The sequence below is a fragment of the Calidris pugnax genome, unplaced genomic scaffold, assembly GCF_001431845.1.
Source record: "Calidris pugnax isolate Ruff unplaced genomic scaffold, ASM143184v1 scaffold17, whole genome shotgun sequence".
In the NCBI taxonomy this organism is placed as follows: domain Eukaryota; kingdom Metazoa; phylum Chordata; class Aves; order Charadriiformes; family Scolopacidae; genus Calidris; species Calidris pugnax.
In genome coordinates this window covers 4,747,103-4,769,636 of record NW_015090794.1, presented here as the reverse complement: position 1 = coordinate 4,769,636, position 22,534 = coordinate 4,747,103, and the positions used below count along the sequence as shown (strand labels likewise).

General features: G+C 38.0%; 1 protein-coding gene across 2 annotated transcripts in view; it reads right to left on the bottom strand.

The window, feature by feature from the left end:
• Positions 1 to 22,534, bottom strand: part of PDPK1 (3-phosphoinositide dependent protein kinase 1) — a 30,053-nt gene extending 7,519 nt beyond the window's left edge. The window contains exons 1-10 of one of the 2 annotated variants that reach the window (XM_014936537.1): positions 22,515 to 22,534; positions 8,262 to 8,531; positions 7,143 to 7,185; positions 6,802 to 6,939; positions 5,612 to 5,756; positions 4,659 to 4,756; positions 3,876 to 3,951; positions 2,293 to 2,361; positions 1,718 to 1,814; positions 365 to 538 (exon numbers count right to left, since the gene is read on the bottom strand). In XM_014936537.1, coding sequence (XP_014792023.1) covers positions 365 to 538; positions 1,718 to 1,814; positions 2,293 to 2,361; positions 3,876 to 3,951; positions 4,659 to 4,756; positions 5,612 to 5,756; positions 6,802 to 6,939; positions 7,143 to 7,185; positions 8,262 to 8,474 — 1,053 coding nt within the window. In that variant the 5' untranslated portion in view covers positions 8,475 to 8,531; positions 22,515 to 22,534. Of the gene's footprint in view, positions 1 to 364; positions 539 to 1,717; positions 1,815 to 2,292; positions 2,362 to 3,875; positions 3,952 to 4,658; positions 4,757 to 5,611; positions 5,757 to 6,801; positions 6,940 to 7,142; positions 7,186 to 8,261; positions 8,532 to 22,295; positions 22,426 to 22,514 lie in introns of those variants that run through there. The other variant, XM_014936536.1, reaches the window with a different exon arrangement.

Below are 22,534 nucleotides of genomic sequence, written 5' to 3'. Positions count from 1 at the left end.
GTGAAGAAATTTCTCTGATTAGAAAGCCTCTTTTGCACTAAACTGCAGCTTTTAATTTAAGCATGCTTTTGTTTATTATGCTTTTGGGCAAAAAGACAGCCTACCCTCTATAGATTAACAGGTACTTATTCAAAAAATTATGCTTGGTCAAAAGCAAGCCCACCAGCATTTTCTCCAAACACTCACTTTATCAGAAAAAAAGATGCTGACTAGTTCAAATTTTAACTAACAATTTTATATTAGATTCTTAATAATTGATTCTTCATTAAAATATAACTAATCAGTAGTTTCAATAAAAATATTTAATATGCGTATGAAAATCTCAGGCAGCCTCAGGGCTGAATATAACAATAGGCAAACATACATTTCCATAACAGTCTTCATCATCCTCTGACATAGCAGGTAAATATGCTGTAAGTTTTGGTGGTGTCTGAAGATGTAGGTTTTCCCATACAATGGATTCGAAGAAGGGGTGAGCCTTAAGAGGTCCATATCCTCCCATTTCTTCACAACCTAATCTGTTGGTAGCATCTAGAACCTGAGCAAATTACAATTAAGTTAACATGCATAAAATAATGACAAGGAAGAGGCGAGCATCATTCACATTTGCACAGAAGCATGTGAAAACTTGAGTTGGTCTCACTGCCCTAAGCATAGATATCTAGAATATAAGGACACTGCTTATAATCCAAGATGTTGTCAGTATGTCTTGTCAGCAACATTTTGTATTAGACCAGCTAACAGATCTAGAGAAAGGAGCACTTCTTTGGTCCACACAATTTCTTGGCTTTGTTTCTTCATAAAGACAGAAACAAACCCAAGTGAGTGTACAGAGAAGGCCTGATGGAGCACAGCTCATTTAAGTATAGCCCAGCATCACGTTCTAGTGATGCAAGAAGCTGTGGAAGTTACAGCTGGTATCAAACATCAACTTCTCAAGCACCCTAGAACTGCAGGATTCTCAGTATGTTAATGCAACCTGGACCTTACCATTCAGCAGGCATGGGCTTGGCCACAGAGCTGACCTTGGCACAGGAACATGCTGCTGGGCCCTTTATGAAGGTTGCACTCATCATCATCCACAAACATTAGACAGTTTCCTCCTCATCCCCTGCCAATACGCTAGACTATTGAACTTCAAAAGGCTTATACCACTCAAAATGTTCTCTGCATACTCATTTTAGTGTCATGGCTATAGCTCACTGCTAAGACAGAACTATTTTTTCTTCCTGTCAGGCATTCAAATACAGAGTAACTCTTTGGCTGATACTATTGAGACATGCATTAAATGCAAGTGCACGCTAAAATACACGGTAAGTTGATTTACATTGTAACGAATACCTCCCTGTGACGTATAGAACACTGCTTTCAACTGGATGATTTATTACACAACCCAACAAGAATAAATCTGAATACTATGTAAACATAAGAATTTGAATCTTAACTTCTGTAAGGCACAGTATTTAAAACCATTTGTTTCCATTTCACTGAGAGGCATTCCTTGTCCATGCTTTAGAACTCGGATTTAAAATAATAATAATCTAAGTGCTAGTTAATAATGTATGTTGATTTTCAAGACACTCCTCTACAAAGTCAATAATGCTCAGTCATTCTTATCAGGTTTGCAACAGAGTGCATAGAAACTTTAGGAAAAAAGAAATACATAAACTGAATGTTTCCAGTGTCATCAAATCACTTAACAGCAGAAAATATTTACCAATAGCTTTTCAACAAGGTCTTTTGCCTTGGGAAAAAATTTTTCTGGAAAGTCATATTCCAACTTTATTATCTTCTGGAATATAAGATATTCATTTCTGCAAAAGAGAAAAATATTAGCTCTTGTTATTAGTTCTTCACAGTTCTTTCACCTTAACAGTGCATAACCTGGACAAATATTGAATCTACAATTCAAGTCACATTCCCATAAATCTTTCTAGGGTAAAAGGGTACACTCTTCCATGTATCTATAATCCTGTAAGTACTGGATACTTTAATAACAAGAAAAGTTCAAATGACTCAATACAGAGGTGCCTCATACCCTCCTCATGTAGGCAGTTAACTTTATGGTATAAATTATATGTGAAATCCTAGGATAAACTAAGTAATCTCTCTCAGGAACTGTAGTTATAGCTGTCTAAGCATCTTCATGACATCAGAAAGGACAAATAAATGCAGGCAACACCAACACTGCATCATAAATAATTGTACTTCAGAACTGGTAGTAATGTAAAAGTCAAAACCAAGATAATACATTTATGATCCACATGTAAAGAATTAGCTTAAATCTCTTACCCAGCTCTAAATGGAGGCAATCCAGCTACAAGCTGATATATTATACATCCCAGAGCCCAGAGGTCAGAGCTTCAAAAGAAAGGAAAAAACACATAGCATGTTTTCCTATAAGAAGTCTTTAAACCGTAATTTTAAAAAAATTAAGCTTCTGCTAATTAGAACATAGCATGAACACATTGGACAAACCTGCTTAGCATAATTTCCACACTATTTTCACTTCATTTCACTTGACAGGAGAGTACGCTAGCAATAACAACTTTCAAAAGAAATGCATGTATACAGTAACCATTCCATAACAACCGACTACATGTGCAAGACAGCTGAATTCTCAAATTAATTAATGGGTACGTAATGAAACCAAAAAGAATACTTATTATCCACTACCACAATTCAAAGATGCGTCCAACATAACGCAGTATACACTTTCAGAAGCAAAATCCTTCCCTCTAAATATTTTATGCCAAAAAAGTCACAATACAGTGAAAATAGTGACTTTTTTTTCACTTAAAACTTTTCTTGAGACACAAAGAAAAAGGCAGGGTATACAGTACATGAGCGAGGGAAAGTCCTATGTCTTAGTGTGTTGGCCTGAAAGAGTATTTTTAACTTATTTTTACCTTGTGGAAGTAAAAATACACAGATTTGATTAAAGCTTTGAAATCCTCATGGAAGACTAAAATACTAAGACTCAGAACTACTCAAATTAAGAAAGTTTTCTGTAAAGAGTGAAGCCTTACATAACTTCTAAAAGGAGGTGATAGCCTGATGAAGTCTTTCTATTAAACAAACCAGCCAAAATCTCTTTACTAGAAGTGGAAAATCTAATGGTATTTCTATAATTTCAAGAAATGCTAGCGTAAATCACCACAGTTACTCATGTAAGAAATCCCTTTTCCCTACAATTGTCAGTGATAACTTTGGTTATTCTTCCATCACTGCAATAAAATAGCTATACAACAGTCTTTAGGCTACCACCAAGAACCAATTTAAACGAGGTAAGAAATTTCTTAAGGGTATCACTCATGCAAGACAGAGATGAGTTTTAAACCATTGCAACCCCAAGCGGAGCTTGGTGAAGATAACCACGAGTTGATCTAAATACAAGTCAAAGAGAGCTGTAGCTTTTTCCCTGACAGAATGCAAGATTATATTGCTTGTACAGCAGGAATTACTGTATGAGAGCAAGCTTATATAAAACAGAATTCAAATAATTATATTATTTGCATAATAGAAAAAGGTTTTCCGATTTATTTATGGTAAGAGGGAAATCTAACTTCACATTACACACCTTCTCCTGACAACACCTAATGCTGTCTGTACAACTTCAGAAGGTAGATGAACTGAGGAAACCAGCACTCAAACAAGAAGCAATACTCGTTAAGAAGAAAATCTTTCAAACTCTCTTAAAAGACCTTTATACTTAAAGGTATACTTATATACTTATACTCTCTTAAAAGACCTAAAACTTTATATATCTTGTTTCTTTGTAATACAAAGCTTGATTGCTTCACTTATCCCCTCCCTGCCATTTAACAGTATCTTGAGAGACACAGTGAAGTTCTGAAATACAATAGAGTCCTCACCTCTTACAGGCAGATTTCTCTGTCAGCAGCTCTGGAGAAACATACTGTGCTGTCCCTACAAATGAGTTTGCCCGCGCTGGAAATGAAATTGAAAGAAATAAGCAAATACGTACTTATAGAGAAGCCAACCTACTTCTTGCCCCTCTGCCCCCAGGGGCAATCAATTGCAAGTTATGTAATGCTACAAAGCACCCCTGGGAATTTCGTTTCTCCCACAAAACCTTCTTGGAAGAGACAAATCAATCTCAGTGAGGTCTATTTGGTTCAGAAGGCACTTCCTTAGGAATAAAATCTACCAATACAATCTTACTATATTCAAGTACAAAATTCAGTTCAGGCTAGTGCTTTTTTCAGTCATCATTTGCAGCATCATTGATTCACAGATTAATACTAAGCAACCAGTAACACAAGAATTTTATAACCTGCATTTGAGCAACTCTCATAGTCACTGGGGTTAAATACATAAGCAGAGTAAAAACTTACTGTTCCAGCTGAACCACAGTAACTGTATTTTTGTTTTGCAAATGAGAAGTAATTTGAAGTAGTTTAACTTCCCACTAGATTTGGTGATCAAGCTGGCTATAATGCTATAGCAAATATTACCTCTTCTGACATTATTTAAGAAGTGACAGTCAAAACTGTATCAAGATCTCTCAGTGATTTTAATAAGAGGTAATGATATTTGAAGGATATCATTTGGTAAACACAGCATACATACATTTCAAAGGACCACTTGCTATAGTTATTTGTGTCACTTGCTGGATTAAGTAATGGTTGGTGTACCTTGTCTGCTATCTGCAGATAATACTTTCGCTGTTCCGAAGTCTGTTATTTGAATGTGCATATCTTCATTTAGCAAGATGTTCTCTGGCTTAAGGTCCCTGGAAAAGGCAGATTTTTATATTTTAACAGAACACAAATTTAAGTTGCAAAACTGCCTAGTGACTTATGCACATGATGCTATCAAATGATGCAGGTACTCTATAAACATTGTTGCATCAACCTTCCTCTAACTTGTAGCTGTCAACATGGAGACTGCCAATAGATTTTGAAAAGCCCGTTAATTAACATTTTTTTCTAAAAAGACCTGAAGTAATGAATAATCTCAACACTAAGCTATTTTGCATATCCCTTGTTCAACAAAAATGAAAAAAAAAGCAAACCCCATCACTCCCAAGTCTTAATTTAAATAACATCTGAGATGGATACAGCACTAAGATCTTCTAGGCCTGTTTAGTCAGTGCAAAGCTCCAGTTAGTCCAACAACCGCACCGCCTCCAGCTAAATTTCCAGAACAGGTAAAAACTGTAAAGCACCTCTACTCCTTAAGAATGGCATGTTAACATCTGTCACATACAAATCCACGTATAATCTGTATTTTAGAGGTATGTGTAGCATTTGTACAGATACTGCCTCCGATTCTGAATAAAACCATATCTCACAGTATCTCACACACAGTATAGAGCAAAACAGAGTTAGATGGCAAGAGGTTCATTTAGCAGCAACATAAAAATAGCATTGGGCTACACTATTATGATATTATTGACTTTGCACCAAGTTTCCTCAGTTGACAAGAAAAGATGACATACTTCCCTCCTAAGAAGTAGGAAGGCACAGTATTATGCTCTCCTTAGCTTTCCACAAAATCCACATTTGCTTTAGATTTTACAAAGAACATTTCTAGAAAAAACACCTTGTGCATAATCAAATGGATATAGATCTCAGCTTTTTATTACCTGTGAATTATTCCTTTCCCATGCAAATACTCCAGGGCTGATACAATTTCAGCTGTATAAAACCTGGTACAGGTCTCATCAAATGAGCCAATTTTGCGTATATACTTTAGCAGCTCTCCGTTTTTGGCATAGCTAAGCCCAAAATCTGAACGTAAGTATAGTTAAGGTCTATGACTAAACCATTCTAAAACAAAATACCCACACTTCATTCCAAAGGAAACAATACTAAAAATAAATGAACAACAGGGAAGAAGTTGGTTAATTTGAAACTTTACATGGTAGAAACGTAAAACCATTTCTTAAATATATTAACACAGGTTATTGTGTATATTGTGAATTGGGACACAGGTCCCAATTTCTTAGCATAACAAATACTGTATAAAGGGTTAAATTTTTAGTTTTTCCAGACAGTCGCCTGAATAATTCACTTAAACTGTATACATAATTGCCCTCAAAGAGAACTATTTACAGCCATAATGAGCATTCAACCTAAGTTTAAAGTTGCCCCATCATCTGGAAAGTTCCACAGTCAGTCCAGCATTCAATGAGCAAGTTTTTACATTAGAAGAGAGCACCTGTAAGTTCTGTTGTTGCACGGGTGTGCGAGGGACGTACGTACACACACTCGATATGGGGTCTGTTAGCAGTGGTGGCAGCCTCTGAAAAACACAGCTACTTACTGACCCCAGAAACAAACTGATCTGTCCTCTTACCCTTGGCACAGCCAATTCGAAGCAGGAAGTTTAGGAGGAAATTCACATCATCAACGTTTTCTTCACAAGAAAACAAAAAGCCACCACCAAACCAATGCGCTTTCAAAATGAAACTGCACTTTGCAATTACTGCTAGAGAAAGAACTTGGGAAACAGTGGCCCAAAGAGAAAAGTTTCAGCTTTCTATCACTCAGATTATTCTGTAAGTGCTTTTACGTAAGAAAAAATTTAATAGATTTAATTGTTCAAATAAGAAATAGTAATAAGTATAGCTGGCTACCCCTATTTTAAACACAGAAATTGTTGAGCTTTACTGCATATATCAGAAATAAAACTGTTCTACTGCAAAAATGGCATCGCAAACATTAAGATACTTTAAATACCTCAAGTTATTTTCATCATTCCTCTTAGACAATGTTTAAAAGGATCGCTGATTTTCAGAAAGTGTTACAGCAAGTTTTAAAATGCAAAGGATACATAGCTTTTCATCATCCTGAAAGGTGAAGTAGAGTTTCACAAAAAAAGGGTGATCCAGGCGGGACATTACATCTCTCTCTCGTGTCACATATGGCACCTTGTTTTCTTTTATGATATGACGTTTTTCTAGAATTTTAACTTAAAGAAAAAAGACAGAATGAAAATGCAGTAGGTACAACCAAAAGAAATCATTCTAAGCAATTTTTTCAGGGTTCTTTTTTTTTTGGTTAGATAAAATTATCATAAACCCCATAATTCTGTCTTTTGAACAAGTGTTTTGTAACAGGACTACAATGATACAGCATTTTTAAAAAGTTTGTGTTGAAGGAGTCAATACTTACTGGCATATTCTCTAGAACTTGCCAATTCTCGAGCCAAGACAACCTGTTGCCAGAAGAGAGAAAATATATTGTAACCATTCATTAAAGACACATGCTAACATTGATTTGATCTTCTAGCACGTGTTTGTATTATGCTGCCTTCACCAAGACCTCTGCAGAAATTCTGTTCAGCATCACAACACTTGTTTTCCTAAAAAACTTCTAGACCTGACTGGGTACTCACTGATTTACAATATTATTTTTTCAGAAGAATTGTGAAGATTGTGACATAAGTCACAGTAAACTGGCACATCTTCTTAAAAAGGGGGGGAAGCAACAAGTGTGCTAAGAAATATTTATAAAAATCCATCACAGTACTTCTTAACACAAATGGCAAATATTGAAAGATAAATGTTATCTGAGAGAACAGAAGTAAGAAGTGAGACAGAGCATTCAACTATTTACAATTTGTTAGGAAAACAATTTAAAGAAAGGGAATGAGTGATTTCCAATTAGTAGAAGCAAGGGATAAAGTTTCAGGCAAGCAGTCATACATTTTTAAAGCGAAAAGCTTTGGAGAAACAAAATTAAAGCTTGTCTTCAAGAAAACTTCTATAAAAGGCAACTTTTCAGACAACCTGAAAAGTCCTCTTGCATCAATCTGAGAATAACCTTGTAACAATAGATGACTACAGTCTGTGTTTTTCTCATTTTAAGTTTACATCCATTCCAATACCTTGTTAGAATCTCAACATTATACTAATATTTTATTTTTAAATCACTGCACCAGGCTTGCTTCTAATCCACTTCTCATTATATCGTAACTCCTTATAAAACCAGTCACAAGCAGTACTCCAAAATATTATACACCTGATACTAAATATTAGGCATTTAGGAAAAATCCAAGCATCAAGTCTTCAGGATACAATGAAACTTCTGAGGAGTTCAAAAGGCACTTGAAAAATCAGCACCCGTATTTAATGCAACACTTAATCTTAATAGTAAAAGTTAAACCCACCATTTCTTGCCTATTTACTTTTCAAGCTGTTCTCTCCAGACAGATCTCAGCAATATTAAACTTCAAAATTTGTTGTGCGAGTATCTAAGATATTTGTCATTATTTATAAAAAGTAAAGTTACCGTTGAAAAAGATCCTTCACCCAGAATTTTCCCAAATTTGAAGTCATCAGGTCGTTTCTTTCGAGGCTGTGGAGGCTGCTGTCCCGTATGTTGCTGCAAGGAGTTCGAACTAGATCTTGATTCGGCTGCCGTGCTCTCCATGTTAGACCCCTGTCTGCTGCCACAGGTGGAAATGACAGATGGAGTGCTGGAATCTGCTTGGTTCCTCACCATTGATGGGGATGAACAGGAGCATAACACTACGCTGGACTGGATTGGAACAGCATCATACTGAAAAGAGAAATGAAACTGTTACACCCATGCCTTCAAATAATTATCACACACATCTGCGCTTTATTTCCATAGGAGCATCATATAAAGCCCTATTTGAAAAAGTTATAGTTGAAGTGTCTTTACAAGGGAATTGGTATTTATTTTGGCAATGGCAGCTCTTAATTTGTTAAACAACTCTGTTTAAGTCATGCTGCACAAATACATATAGCCATGAGTCAAGAGTCTGAACACTAATTCAAGAATACTTTTTTTCCAAACTCAAAACAAGGCTTCCTAACACCAAGGTATCAAATGTCACAGTATATTCTTCTATAAATAATATGATCTTTAAACTTTATTTCATAGAGACAGAGCCATCCATCCACTCAAGTACCGGATAAAAGAATTATCTAGTTACGCAATGAACACCTGTACTCATGAGTAACACTAGTTTAGAGATTCAAGTTACGAGGAACTGTAAACAAACAAGTAAAGCATGGGAACCTTATTGGAGACAAAAGAATACATTCCTACATTTTTTCTTTGAATCTAACTTTCTCCAATAGTATTTCTCTTTAATACACATTGGATAGGAAAAAAAAGAGAACACCACAAAAAAAGGCAGATCAGTTGGAGGGTTTAATAATCAGCAATATCTAAAACTTTTTTTTTTGAAGAATTCTCTGGTCCATGACCTTTTAAGACAAGGGCGGTTACACTATTTAAATTGTACATATGGTCACATAAAGACATCCCAATTCCAAAATAAAGAACCAGATACAGCTCAGAAAACAGCAAGTACAAGAGGATACACTCCAAAACCTGATTTTTGTAATATACAAAGCAAATAATCATTTGGTACCCTTCTATCAATTCTTCTAAAGTAAGACCAAGGAAAGTATCAACTGCTTTCCTTCCCTGTTGGTCATACACTTCCACTAGTCTGTCAGGTGTTTACTTCAGATGTTTTACTTGAAACTGGACCGAAAACGCAGACAATAGAAGAGCTCTGCTGAACTAATTCTGACAATAAAAACTGAAATGGTATGCAGAGGGAATAGTAAAGAAAATTAAAACCATGTCTGAACATTATTTTTTAAACTCAGTATTCTAACATACGCGCAGCAGAATGAAACCGTGACTTAATGAAAATCTCCTAACCTCAAAACAGATGTATTATACAACCTGACCTGGTCTGTAACATATCTCATGTTGATAATCAAATAAACACTACTTCTGACAAAAAGAATTTACCATCTCATGAATTTCAATGTGATTTACAACAATTTTCTGCATTTCTATCTGAAACCACTTTAGAAGGGAATTGGACTTGTGTTCAATCATGCATATGGGCTTAAAGCACCTAGCTCTCAAATTAGCAATTACTCACTTGGCTGTGCTCTATGCATTAGGGAAAAACAGTCCTTATTTACTGCTAAACTTCTTTCAAAAATAAAGATACAATTCAGAAATACACATTAGTTACACATTTAGTGGCAAGACGACAAATATATTTCTAAGCATGCAAAGATATACTTTCTAAATTGTGACAAAGACAACAAGGTCAAAAAGAGTACAGCTACAACTCACCATTTTCTCCACTCTCTATAATTGATACATAAATATCAGTTCCCACAAGACTGAAAATTAACTATTATTAAGCAACTATTCTAAACAATATCTTCCAAGAAGCATAAGGGAAGATTTCCTTTCCAATCCGAGTGCAGCCTCTTGCTCCAGGATCTTTATTGCTCCTTAGGGCTTTTTCCAAGAACTATGACTACACCGATGGCGCAGCAGATGAAGAACAGGTAACAGCTTCTCTTATTAGACCTCTGTCAGCTTTGTGACACAGCAGAGACTGCTGAGGAATCTGCCTGTAATGACAGCTTTTTGCTATATTTTGTACAGCTTTTGTGAAGACAAAAGGCAGGAGGGGGGGGTTGAGGCTGGCAGAAGATTTGGAGACAGATGGGAGAATTTTGCTTTTCGAAAAGTTCACTAACTCCCCCAGAGAGCAGTATAAGTCCCTACTCAGAATCAGTCATGCAGCGTTCTTCCCTTTGAAGAGGGGAAGAGACTATACTGATGCTATTATTATGAAAACAGCACATACACATTAAAGTACGTGTGCTGTAGGTCACAGTTCCTTTCACGCCTCCTGTGCAGATATTTTAGCTGACACCTTCCCCGGATCAGGCATTCTCTCCAACACTCTCACAGCCCAGCTGCATCACCCTTCCTTCAGACAGCTACTCGCACAGCAGCCTGGATAAGGATACACAGCAGCTAGAATTAATAACAGATTGTACTTCTTCCTGTCAAAAGCACAGCACGGCTGACACAAGCATGACTGCTCAACAGAAGTCACACCGATGGAAGAAACATGCCACTAATTGAAATATAGTAAGTTAAAAAATAATACAGACTAAATATTAGGATTTAAATGATGAACTGGCTGCTGTCAGGCTACTCTAGAGCAACTAAGGGTTTACAGGTAAATAAAGCAGCAGTACTATGTGGGGGGGGTCTGATTAGATTCTGCAGCTAGCAAGATCACCTTGAAAAAACAAACAAGAAAAAAACCCCACCACAAAAGCACTAGAGAACAGTGAGAGAAAGGGGGGAAAACGTGTTGGATGCAGTATATTTCCTTGGCACAGTATCTGGAACTAAGTCACAATGAATATCAAGTATAGAAAAGTCCTAAGGGAGGAAGAAACAGGAGTAAAGGACTTTGTAGAAAGAGGTTATTTCCAGCCAAGGTATAACGTCAATTAGTCCTCTGACTTTCTCAAAGGAAAGTCAAGATTAAGAACAAGAAGGACAGAGGAAGATAAAATAGATTTAAAGTATCAGTTACCTAAGAAATGACAGAACTATGCAACTAGGTATGTTGCACCTGAGCATTTGCAGAAAAGGTCACTCCTATGCTTGTCTTTCCACACTCCACATATTCTTGTTTAGTGTTTTGCATCCTGTATTATGTACCTTCTCAGTTTTATTTTGAAATATTAAAAAAAAAAGTCTGCAGACACTATACATGTATGTATGTGTCTTCACATATTCCCCGAGAGAGTACAGGCTAGCTCATCCGGTTCAACCTCGTACAGCCACTGTTCTATCTCAGTTTTATTTTGAAATATTAAAAAAAATGTCTGCAGACACTATACATGTTTCTATGTATGTGTCTTCACATATGCCCGAGAGAGTACAGGCTAGCTCATCCAGTTCAACCTCGTACAGCCACTATTCTGCAAAAATTAGATTTAAAATTCTGCTTCTGCTAGATACAAATTTTTTTTAGTGAGATATGAAGTCAATCACTGAAGAATTTAAAAACCTTCTAAACTGCGTCTGCAGTTCTCAGAAGCTTGAGGATGCTCCCTTTCCAGCAGTTATCAACATTTCTCAGCTGGCAAGCCAGTGGAAGCACAGACTCTCACACAGTGGCAACAACTTACCTATCGCAGGTCACGGATCACCGTGCACCACACCGATAACCACTGACCCAATCATTTTATCTCTGCTTTTAAAAACTAGTCTCTAACATTATCTACCTTCCCAAGCCCTTAAAAGGGTGCCATTTCTAATTTACTTCCATATAGAAATTGTTTCCTTTTTAGCACAATACAATGCGAGTTTGAAAACCTAATAGGGAAGAAAATAACAAATTTGCTGAAGTGGAATTACAGATCAGCAGATATATCAAAATCTTCATTAACTAATTTTTGCTAAATCACTTAGAAGCAGACTTCCTTCTATTTAAGTGCCACGTGAAATCCTTATATTGTTCTTTTCCCCTCTTGCCTGCAAACAGTAGAAATAAACTTTAAGAAAATTTGAATCAATGCAAAAAGCTCACTAGGTATCGCCACATTTTTCCATTCATACTTTCCTCGCTCCCCTTTGTATGAAAAGCCAGTGACAGACAAAGCTCCCAGCTATCTCAAAGGACCTATCCCTTTCAGAATCTTTTTTTCAATTTAGCATTTTGACTTCAGCACCACCACCACAACTTTTAATATATCCAAGGACATAGCATGCATTAAACAAATGTGACACTGCTCTAAAGCAAGTACAACCACAATAACTGCATCTCTACTAGCTTTTTCCCCCCAACTCAAAATCTGCAACACTGCTTTGCTGTTACAGTTCTATCCACACAAACTGAAGCAAAAAATACTGGTAGAGACTGGGCCTGCTGAAGCTTCCAGTATCTTTTACTTCTATCCTAAATGATGTGATACTGAACCCTGAAGACAACTGTGAACATCTTTGCTACCACTGAAACTCTACCAGCAAAATCTCTTCTCTTACAGTCAGCGTGAACAGGGTCCTAACCTATCCCCTGTCTGATAACACCGAGTCCAAGTGCTGACTGTGTCACTGAACCTCTCACTGCATTAAGACACAGGGCAGACACGATGACCGGGAAAGCTCTTCCACCCACTTCCCTACAAGGCCAATTTTTTTGGAAGCAGACCTTGCTAACGGATCGCATCATTTACACAAAGCAACAAGAGCTCTATACCTCAACTGGTACACTTGTTTTGATTATAAACAATGCTGATGAGACCATATAAATGAGAACACAGGCACAAACCTCTTACAAATGTTTTTTATGGTAAGCTCTATTACAGGTCTACTAAATAAAATAATGGAGATAGATATCCATAAAACATTTGACTTCGTATTCTGTAACACCTGAAATACAGAGTACTGTTTAGGAAAATTAATATAGGACATTTTCAAAATAAAACTGGTTAAATCCTTAAACAACTTATAATTAATAGCCATGTCCAAACAAGGATCTCTTCTAGTTCACAGCTGGATTGACACTCAAACCAAAAAGGTTGAAAGAGAAATAGTAATTGCATAAATTTAAAGACTGAAGAAAAAACCCCCACCAACACACATCATTTGGCAAAAAAAAAAATAGAAGTCTATCTCTTACTTAAAGCAATCTACAGCTTTTGGTAAATTAGACAAACAGTAAGACCTCACTTTTGCCTCTATCAAAACATTACCACAAAATAAAATATGGTCCACGAATTTAGGCATAATGGTGGGAAACAAGTGGACAAAGAACTCAAGCTAATCCATACCTGAATATATAGAACTAGAAATCATCAACCAGGAGAAGCAAAGTCTTATTGCCAGTAGTACTATGCAAATATTAAGGAGAAAACCAAAATCAGTTTCAAGAGAAAATCAAGACGCTGAACACCCTGGAAAAACATCTAATCATCTGACTATATTAAGGTCCTGAAACCTGTGTTTACTAAAAAAAAAAAAAAATCTGTTTTAGACTTGTGATAGAGAATACAGCACTCTAAAAATTAGGATCACCTGCAATTCAACACAAGTCTCACCAAATATAAGAATTACTGAGTGGTGTCTGTCATGTTAGACTAAATAATGATCAGAAGTTCATAGAGTACCATGAAGGTAAACCAATACAAACATTTATACCTTCCATCAGCAAAGTCTGCTTAATAAATGGTAAGATTTGGAAAACAACGTAGCAGCACTCTAGGGTATCTGTGAATTAATCTTTTTGCTTGCTAATGGAGTTTGAGGGGCCTTTGAAACACATACTACATGATACAGCATAAGATACCCTCCCCGTCTGTCACAGTATCCAATCACAGCTTTTACATCTCTGCCAAACATAGTCCTTTGGTACAGAAACAGGAAGATCTTCCAAAATACGTAAATCTAAGATTCAATGTCCAAATTAATACACTTGCCTTCAAGTAAAAATATGGAGTCAATCTATTTACCTGTGTAATTAAGGAGGAATAAGGGCCTTTATTTCATATTGAGAGAAGGCAATTGCTTTCATTGGACAGGTGTTTGGTAGTTTTAGAGATAAAGCTCACTTGATACTATTTATCAGTACTGCAATTCTGCTAAAGGCAGTTTAAGTTAGATAGGCTTGGACTGAAAGGTTTTGTAAATTATTTTGATATTGTCATACAAGCCATTTATTCCAAAATTGAAATTCATTTTGTATTGCTTATAATTTAAACACTGACAACCTGGGGTCTCCTAAGGATTTATCAGCAAAATGCAAGGCGATAAAAGGAACAGCTAGGCAGAAATATTTAATATATGCTTTTCATGGTACATTGGTATTTCAGAGGATTGAAAAGATGCAGCAACTGCATCTGACACACATCTTGCAACTGAAAAAGAGCGTAAGAAGGGACGATTAATAGATACTATTCACAGCTTTCCCATTGGCATCCCCCCCTTCATATTCCACAATGAAAACACTTGCCTTCTCCAGGTTCTCCAATACCTATTTGAGACAGCCTTCACTTCCCAGGCTAGAGTGCAACACACTCTGGAAGTTTCAGCACATTCCAACAGAAAGAAAAAAAAAAAAGCAACTCATCAGGTCAAATACTAAGATGGGCCTGAATATATGTCCTCAAACTATTCCCTGTAGTGCCTAAAAGGGGAATGTAGGCAAAAGCAGAGTAGCTCAGATACAAGAAACCTAAGTTAAGATACAGAAGAACACCAATTCAGAACAACAAAATCCGACTAAAAACCTGCCCTTCCAGTGCAGAGAGCACAGCACAGGTGGCATTTCCCATTACGTACCAATCCCATCCAGGGGTGGTTTGCAGGAAATGTAGTGATTATGACGTGATCCCTATCAATATACAACACCAGTTTTCCTTTCATAAACTCTTTACTCTGCTACACCAGAGTGCCTGCCATGAATGAAGGCAGCCCAGAACAATAATAGATTATGTGCTTTCATAAACTGCAGTTTATGAATCAATTCTCATACCTTATATCCTCATGTCTAGTTATGCTCTGACCTTGGTCCAAAAATGGACTGTCAGACTTTCTGCTAAGTGACCAACAGCATCCCCTTTCTATTAACCAATTGTACATGTGTGTACACAGAGAGAAACAATATACTGAACAATTTATGAAACTCCATTGCATGCCAGTTTCCATTTATATATGCTTAGAATCTTGTCAGATAATTTAAATAATTTAATAATATATCTATTTACCAATATTATTACCACCTTTAAGGAATTAAAATATTTGCCTAAAGACAAACAGAAAATTCATTCACACACCTTAAAAAGTCTCACTAGATGCTGTCAGTCTGTCTTATTATAACAAAATCAAGCATGTAATGGACAGGACCAAACTCAGATTAAGCCAAACCTCAGCAGTACTTCTGAATGCTCTACGTAACTAGTAAACAGTTCACTCTAACAGGTTAACTTCGGCACTCAAATACATACAGCCATAGTAAAAATAATTAAAACACCTTCATAACTGGGAGCTATTTAAAAACGTGTACTCTGCTCACACTTTCAACTTGCTAGAAGATCACAGATCTCCCCAATGCGCAATGATTACCACTGGGCCAGAACAGTAAGGAAAACAAACTTAGAGGTATGCTTTCAGTTTCTCAAATCTGAGGAAAAAATTGCCAAAGGCTTTAAAGAAAGACACTCAACATTCATTCATTGAAAAGAAGGGATATATTAAAAAGAGAATTGTAACTGAATACTCCATTGGCAAACACCTAGTCTTCTCTGGGATGAAAACACTAAGTCATACTTCAATGAATTATCTCTGTGCAGCAGAGTGCAAAACATAGCATTAAAAAACCTAGTTCAAAACCAATCTGATCAAAAGGGGTGATATGAAAGCATTAAAAAAAATCTCCTGCTTTTGGGTATTATACAAAGACGTTCATTAAACAAGCTGGTTAATCTTCAACATATCACAACAAGCAAAGTTTATATTAAAATGGCAGCTCTTGTTCAACCTTTTTCAAGACAGATAATTCAAATCTCTAACACAAAATCATAACAAATAAAATCAACAAGAATTTCTAAGAACAAACGCTCCTCTCCAAAAAACAAACGAAGCACTTACTAAAAACTGTACTAGGTTACAAAGATGCCAAAGATATTTTTCCCCGGACAACAGGATGTTTTTTTCTATAGAGAAGTTCTTTGAAGTTCATAGTAAGCTATCTTCTTCAAAATTCAGTAAACAAACCCTACTCTAAGTATTAGTTATTTGTAGATATTAAATAACCATTAACATCAAACATTAATCTTCTTTAGCACAGTGGTTTGGGTTTATGTTGTGCAGAGCTGCATCAGCACTCCTTCAAACCCCAAACACTAGAACGTAAGATCCAGAATAACCCACCAACTCCACGTCTTGAAGAAACCAACCATTACAGTCAGCAAAAGTCTGAAGCCAAACAATTTGTCCAAATTTGTATTTTGATCAAGGTTCATAAATGGTTACTGATTGCTACATTTAAAAGAACAGATTGAAACATTGTATTTTAATTATAAAAGCTATTTTAACACAACTTTGTTTTGCAAAGGAATCCGAAGTCATACATCTATCTGGAGTGAAATTTTTTCTTCTCAGAAGATGCCACATGAAAAATCTGTTGCTTAGTAGTCCATTTTTATGAATAAACCATGCAAATTTCAAAAGCATTTAGTTGTATAAAAGGATTTTTTTGTTGTTTAAACAGACTGCCATGCTCACTGATGAAAGAAATCTAGGCTCTGATCCACCAAAAAACTATGCTCACCTTCATGCACAGTGTCATTTGAAACTTCCCAAATGCTGAAAGGCAATCATTTGCTGAAGCACTGGATAAAACTTTAACATCATGCCCCCACCCCACCCCCCCCAAAAAAGGAAAAATCTCTTGAAATGACCATCATTTAAAAGAAGACTTCTTAAAAAATACTGTCCTGGTAATCCATTTCAAGATTAAAGATTGTAAACATTAATGGAGGAAGAAAGCTTAGAGCAGACAATTCTTCAAAGACACTATTCTACCCAAGCTGGCTAGGACCTTTGCAATAGGGGGAAACAGAAGTATGAGAAGAATTCAAGTTGATGTAGTCTGCTTCATGTATTAACAGCCCTAATAAAACTTAAAGAAAAATTACAGTAATATGAAGGTAATGTTGAAAATACTTGTAATAAATCATCATAAGATACAGTTATTATTTCAGAGGAAATATATATAAAGCCCTGGCTAAGCCTGACATAACACCATGCTCTAATAACCTATAAGAATTTGATTAGTAAAATTGGGTTTTTTCCAGGAACTTTGCCTTGTGTTACTGTAACACACAAGTAGGTTGTTCAAAAAGACCCTAGTATCTAGTGGCAGTTATTCGCCTCATGTTCAAAATCAATTTTGGGAAATACAAGTCCTATCTTCAAAACATAATCAAGAAGATTAACTTTTAAGAAGAATCAAAATTAACTTATTTTTCTTCTTAAGCTTTCTGGATGTACATTCTCACAAAGTAGTGTTTTAAAGTTTGGGGAGATGTACTGTATTGTTCATATAAAATAATCTCAAAATACCAGAAACAAAGCTCAGCTCTGACACACTACTTCCTTCATAACTGATGTACGGATCACCAACCACCAGTTCCTTACTTTCTGCAGTAAATCTGTAAAACAGTTTATTAATAAGTGAGTAATGACAAATCAGATTCATGTTATATCATCAAAAATATAACCAACAGGCTCAAGAATTTGGAAGCACAGAGAACACCTCTACACTATAGATTGTTCTGACGCTTTGAGGGAGTCAAAGTATTTTATCCGCAAGACTGATTTTGTTTCCACAGAAATGAATCTCTTGCATACAAAGCAATGCTGACCCAAACATTTCATTTCACACAAATGCCTTTTTCTAAGTTTGACAACCTTAAATATACAGTGATATTTCCTGCCACTAATTTCCAGGATTCTAATTCCAAATTCAGGTAGGGATTAAAGCTAATGAAAGGATTTGTAAGAACCTGCATATCAGCCAGTTACCCTCTAACCTCCTCTACTGCTAAGCAAAGCACTTAGGTTCCAAGCACCTTCAGGGGCAGAGACTATTTAAGGCCTCCTTCCACCGCCTCTCCCCCACCCCCCGCCCAACCCCGAGACTCAAAACAGATCAGAAACAGGAAACCACAAAAATCTCTAAGAACCTAAAGTCAGCCTATGGCCCAAATAGCTATATATGTAAACAAGCCATTGAGAATTCATTTCACACAAACAGATCCAGGCCAGCTCACAAGAAAACAAAAGCCATCTGTAATCGCCATAGTCCAGATCCCATTCGACATCATCTCATGAAGCGCACCAATATCAAGAGGTGTTGCACAGCAGGGATGGGGGCTCATGCTAACAAACACAGCAAGATTTCCTACCCTAGGCTCCTTGCTAGCAATTCTAGGAGGTAAAGAGAACAGTTTTGGGTGAAGAGCAGAGAAACAGCCTCACAGAGGTGGCAGTATATAGATGGAGCGTACAAATGTTGGACAGCACAGTTGAGAACTGTAAATTAAATTCCCACAGGATTACTAAAGAACTGAACATCAAATTAAATACTTTCTTTTCTGAAGAATGTGCTAAGCAAGTTAATCCTTGTAATTTTTCACCATAAAGAATTATAGAGTATTTGCACGGTGACGTATCTACAGCTTGTCTCTCAAAGCAGAAAGCAAGTCTCAACTTCAATATTTAGTCACACAACAAACCAGTTATTTCCTACAGCACTGTTGAGCAGAATATATAAGGTGTGAAAATAAGGTTCTAGACCAAACAGCTAACTTACTGCATTTTGTGTTCAGGACTTTTGTACGCTTTAGCTAGACCTTAGTAACTTTCCACAAGCTTACCTGCAAAAAAAGGCAGAAAGGGAAGTGGGGAGGGAGAAAAAAAAGAAGCAAAAAAGGGGAAGGAGCTAATTTATTACATACACATAATCTAACTTCGCCACCTGCAAAAAAAGTTCTCATTTGAAATACCAGAAACAATGATTCCTTGCCTTCACACAAACTCTTCAGAAGCTCCAATATGAGGAATTTGGAGAAGGATTTTACCTTTCAAACATAGTGTTTACTGATTTTTTTTATCTTTCCATATTAAAAAGTAATTTTTCACTTGCATATTTTCTGATGCCATCAATGTGCTAGTTCTACAGCACTCCATATAGCTTTTCTAGAAAAAAAATAGATAAAATGTTTACTGTTACAAAACAGGGATTACTAAAATATTCCACATCTTCATACATCAAACTTATTTTTATTTTTTTGCCAGTTTATTACTTTTTTCCATCTAACAAAGTGACTGCATCTGCAGTTTCAAACCACTTCTGTACCAAAATTCCTGCAAGTACTTCAATAGTCAGCATCTCTTTCCACTTTTTTCCTGCAATGCTGCCTTCCAACTGATCTGCTTTAGGGAAAAGAAATGAACCTGAGCCTGCAAGGTGTCTTTATGGTGTCCAGCTACAGTGATCTACTCTGTAGAGTTTCAAGAGCTATATGAAATAGACATTACTTCTAGCACTGTAAGCAATAGACTAATAACCTGCAGAATAATTTGCTTTAAAAATAAAAAGTCCACAGACACAGCGGATTTGTCGTTTAGTTGAACATCACTAGTATATCCAGGTTACTCACTGGATCCCATCCTTTCCACTAGCTACCAGCACTTCCTAGGCATATAAAATCGCACCTTTTAAGCTGCTTCCATTTTTTCACCTTTGAGCACGTAATCTCACAATCTGTATCTTTTACTGTTTTCTATTCCTTCAGCCTGCTTTGGTAAGAGATTTACAGAAAACTTAACCCAGTTAAAAGCCTATGTGTGAGTGATAAAGACTAGTCATAGCCTTATGCTAAAAACCCCAAGAGAAGAGGATATTAAGTAGATAGGTATGTAGGGAAAATCCCTCAAGCCTGTCTGAAAGTTTTATACCTACAAAAAACTACAAACAGAACTCTTACCATAGCCTAGTCTAATGCCTCACATAGATGCAGAACTTACTCTATTTATAACCCAGTTCTCTGTAAAGCGTAGTTTGTATTAACTCCACAGGGGAGTGAGAGGGGAAAAGCTAGCAGCTTTGTTGAGACATATCTGTGACTATACTATAGGTTTTATCAGGTCAGAAATACTGGGAGAATCTAATAATCACTACAGCAGCTAAACCTTACAGCAAAGATGTTGCTGAAAATGAAGATGTAAATAACCATTCTTCCAGACTCTTCATTTTGAGAGGAATGCTGGAATATTCCTTTCAAAGCTGTGCTCTATTTTCTCCCCCAGTCTTTTGCGTTTATAGTAAAACAACCACAGAACTCATTACCATTACCAATTCCATCACACAAACATTAACAGAAATTTCCTCAGCCTCAGAAACACTGGATTTCCCATATTTGATACCACTTAAATTTACAAAAAGGTTAGCTGAATTGAGCCACCTCTATCTGCTACCGCCAGTCAGCACACTCACCTGACCAGAGATACATTAAATGGGACGGAAGAAAAGGAATTAAAAGTAAGTTGCCCTAAAAAAAATATTTTAGTTTTAATAAAAATGGTTGTCAACTTTGTTCTTTATTCATTCTCTCTCTGTATGTTTCTCTTACAGGCTGGGACCTAAACTGTATATAGAAAAGGAACTGAAATGGAAGTATTTTTGAGAGAAAAACCTGGAAAGAGAGGCAACAAGCAAGGACAGAAGCACAAAGCGAAGTCTACCCTCTGTTTAAAGAGTCCAGGTAAACAGAAGTCACCTCTGATGCTGAGAAATAACCACATAGAGCACTATCAAGTGGCAGGAAAACAAATCTAATTCCTATAATAATCAAACACTGCTTTATTTCATAATCCTCATTGCAGTATTTCATGTCCTTCCCTGTAGGGCTATTCCACATAATAATTCTCGACTGCAGTCAACAAATACAATCATGTGTAACACCCTGATGAGAAAAGCACTGAGCATGAAAAGGAGAGCACACCAAAACAGGACTTCAAGAATCAACGCAGCTCTGCCTCGCAGAAGACCCTCCTCAACCAGCTCCAACTGATGAAAAAGCTTTAAGTGCTGCAGAGGGGAGATTGCAAGGCAACTTGCAAGCGATAGAAAGAATATGAGACCCAAACACACAGCAGCACAGACACAAGGACGAGGAACGTGTCACTGCCGGTTAGTTACACTGACACCAACCGTATAATCCAAAACACAGCTAAGATTCACCATTACTACTTCTGTGCTTCAGCTACAGCTCCATTAGTCAGTGCTCACAAAACCTTAGGGTTTCACCCTGCCGGGCTAACATAAACAACTGAGTTAGAAACGGCGTCCTATTCGACCCTCACCTTCTTCCTCACGCGTTTGTTTCCACTACAAAAAAAAAATAATAAATCGATTACAGAGTAACAGGTGCCTCCCCCAGGGCAACAACGCCGGCTCTCCCGCCGGGAGACGGCCCGGCAAAGCCACGCCAACGCCCCGTACCCGGAACCGAGAGCGAAGCTCCGCCGGAGGCCGCGGGGTGGCTACTTCAGCCTCGGCCCCGGCCTCCCTTCCTCCCGCTGACGGGCCGGGCCCGGGCCGCCCGCCGCCGCCGCGCTCACCTCCCGCCTCAGCGCCCCCGGGGCGGCAGAGGGGCCCTCCCGCCAGGCCCGCGGCGACCCAGCCGGCGGGGAGAGGGGTGGGGGCGGAACAAGGACCGGCGGCAGCAGCGCCGAGACCGGCCGCAGGGAGGGCAGCGCTCGCCGGGCCGGGCCACCCCGCCCCGTCCGAGCCAAACACCCGGCACGGGCGGCCGCCACCCCCTCACGGGTCGGCCCCGCCGCCCTGGGCCTAACTTCTTTCCCCCCCAGCGCGGGGCGGGCCACGGTCAAGCGACAGCCCCGGGCGACCGCGGCACGGACCCCTCGCCCCGCACTCACCAGGTGGCTGCTGGTGCTGGCCATGGGCCCCGCCCGGCCGGCGCGGCCCGCGCTCCGGTCGCCCTTTAAGATCCCGGCGCACGGCCGCCCAGCCCGGGCCAATGGGGCGCCCGCATCCTCCGCCCGTGACGTCACCCACAACAATGCCCCCCCACCTCCGCCGCGGGCAGGACTTCCGCGCGGCCCCCACGCTCATTGGCGCCGCCGCCCGCTACTCACGGAACGTCCCCCGGCGGCCT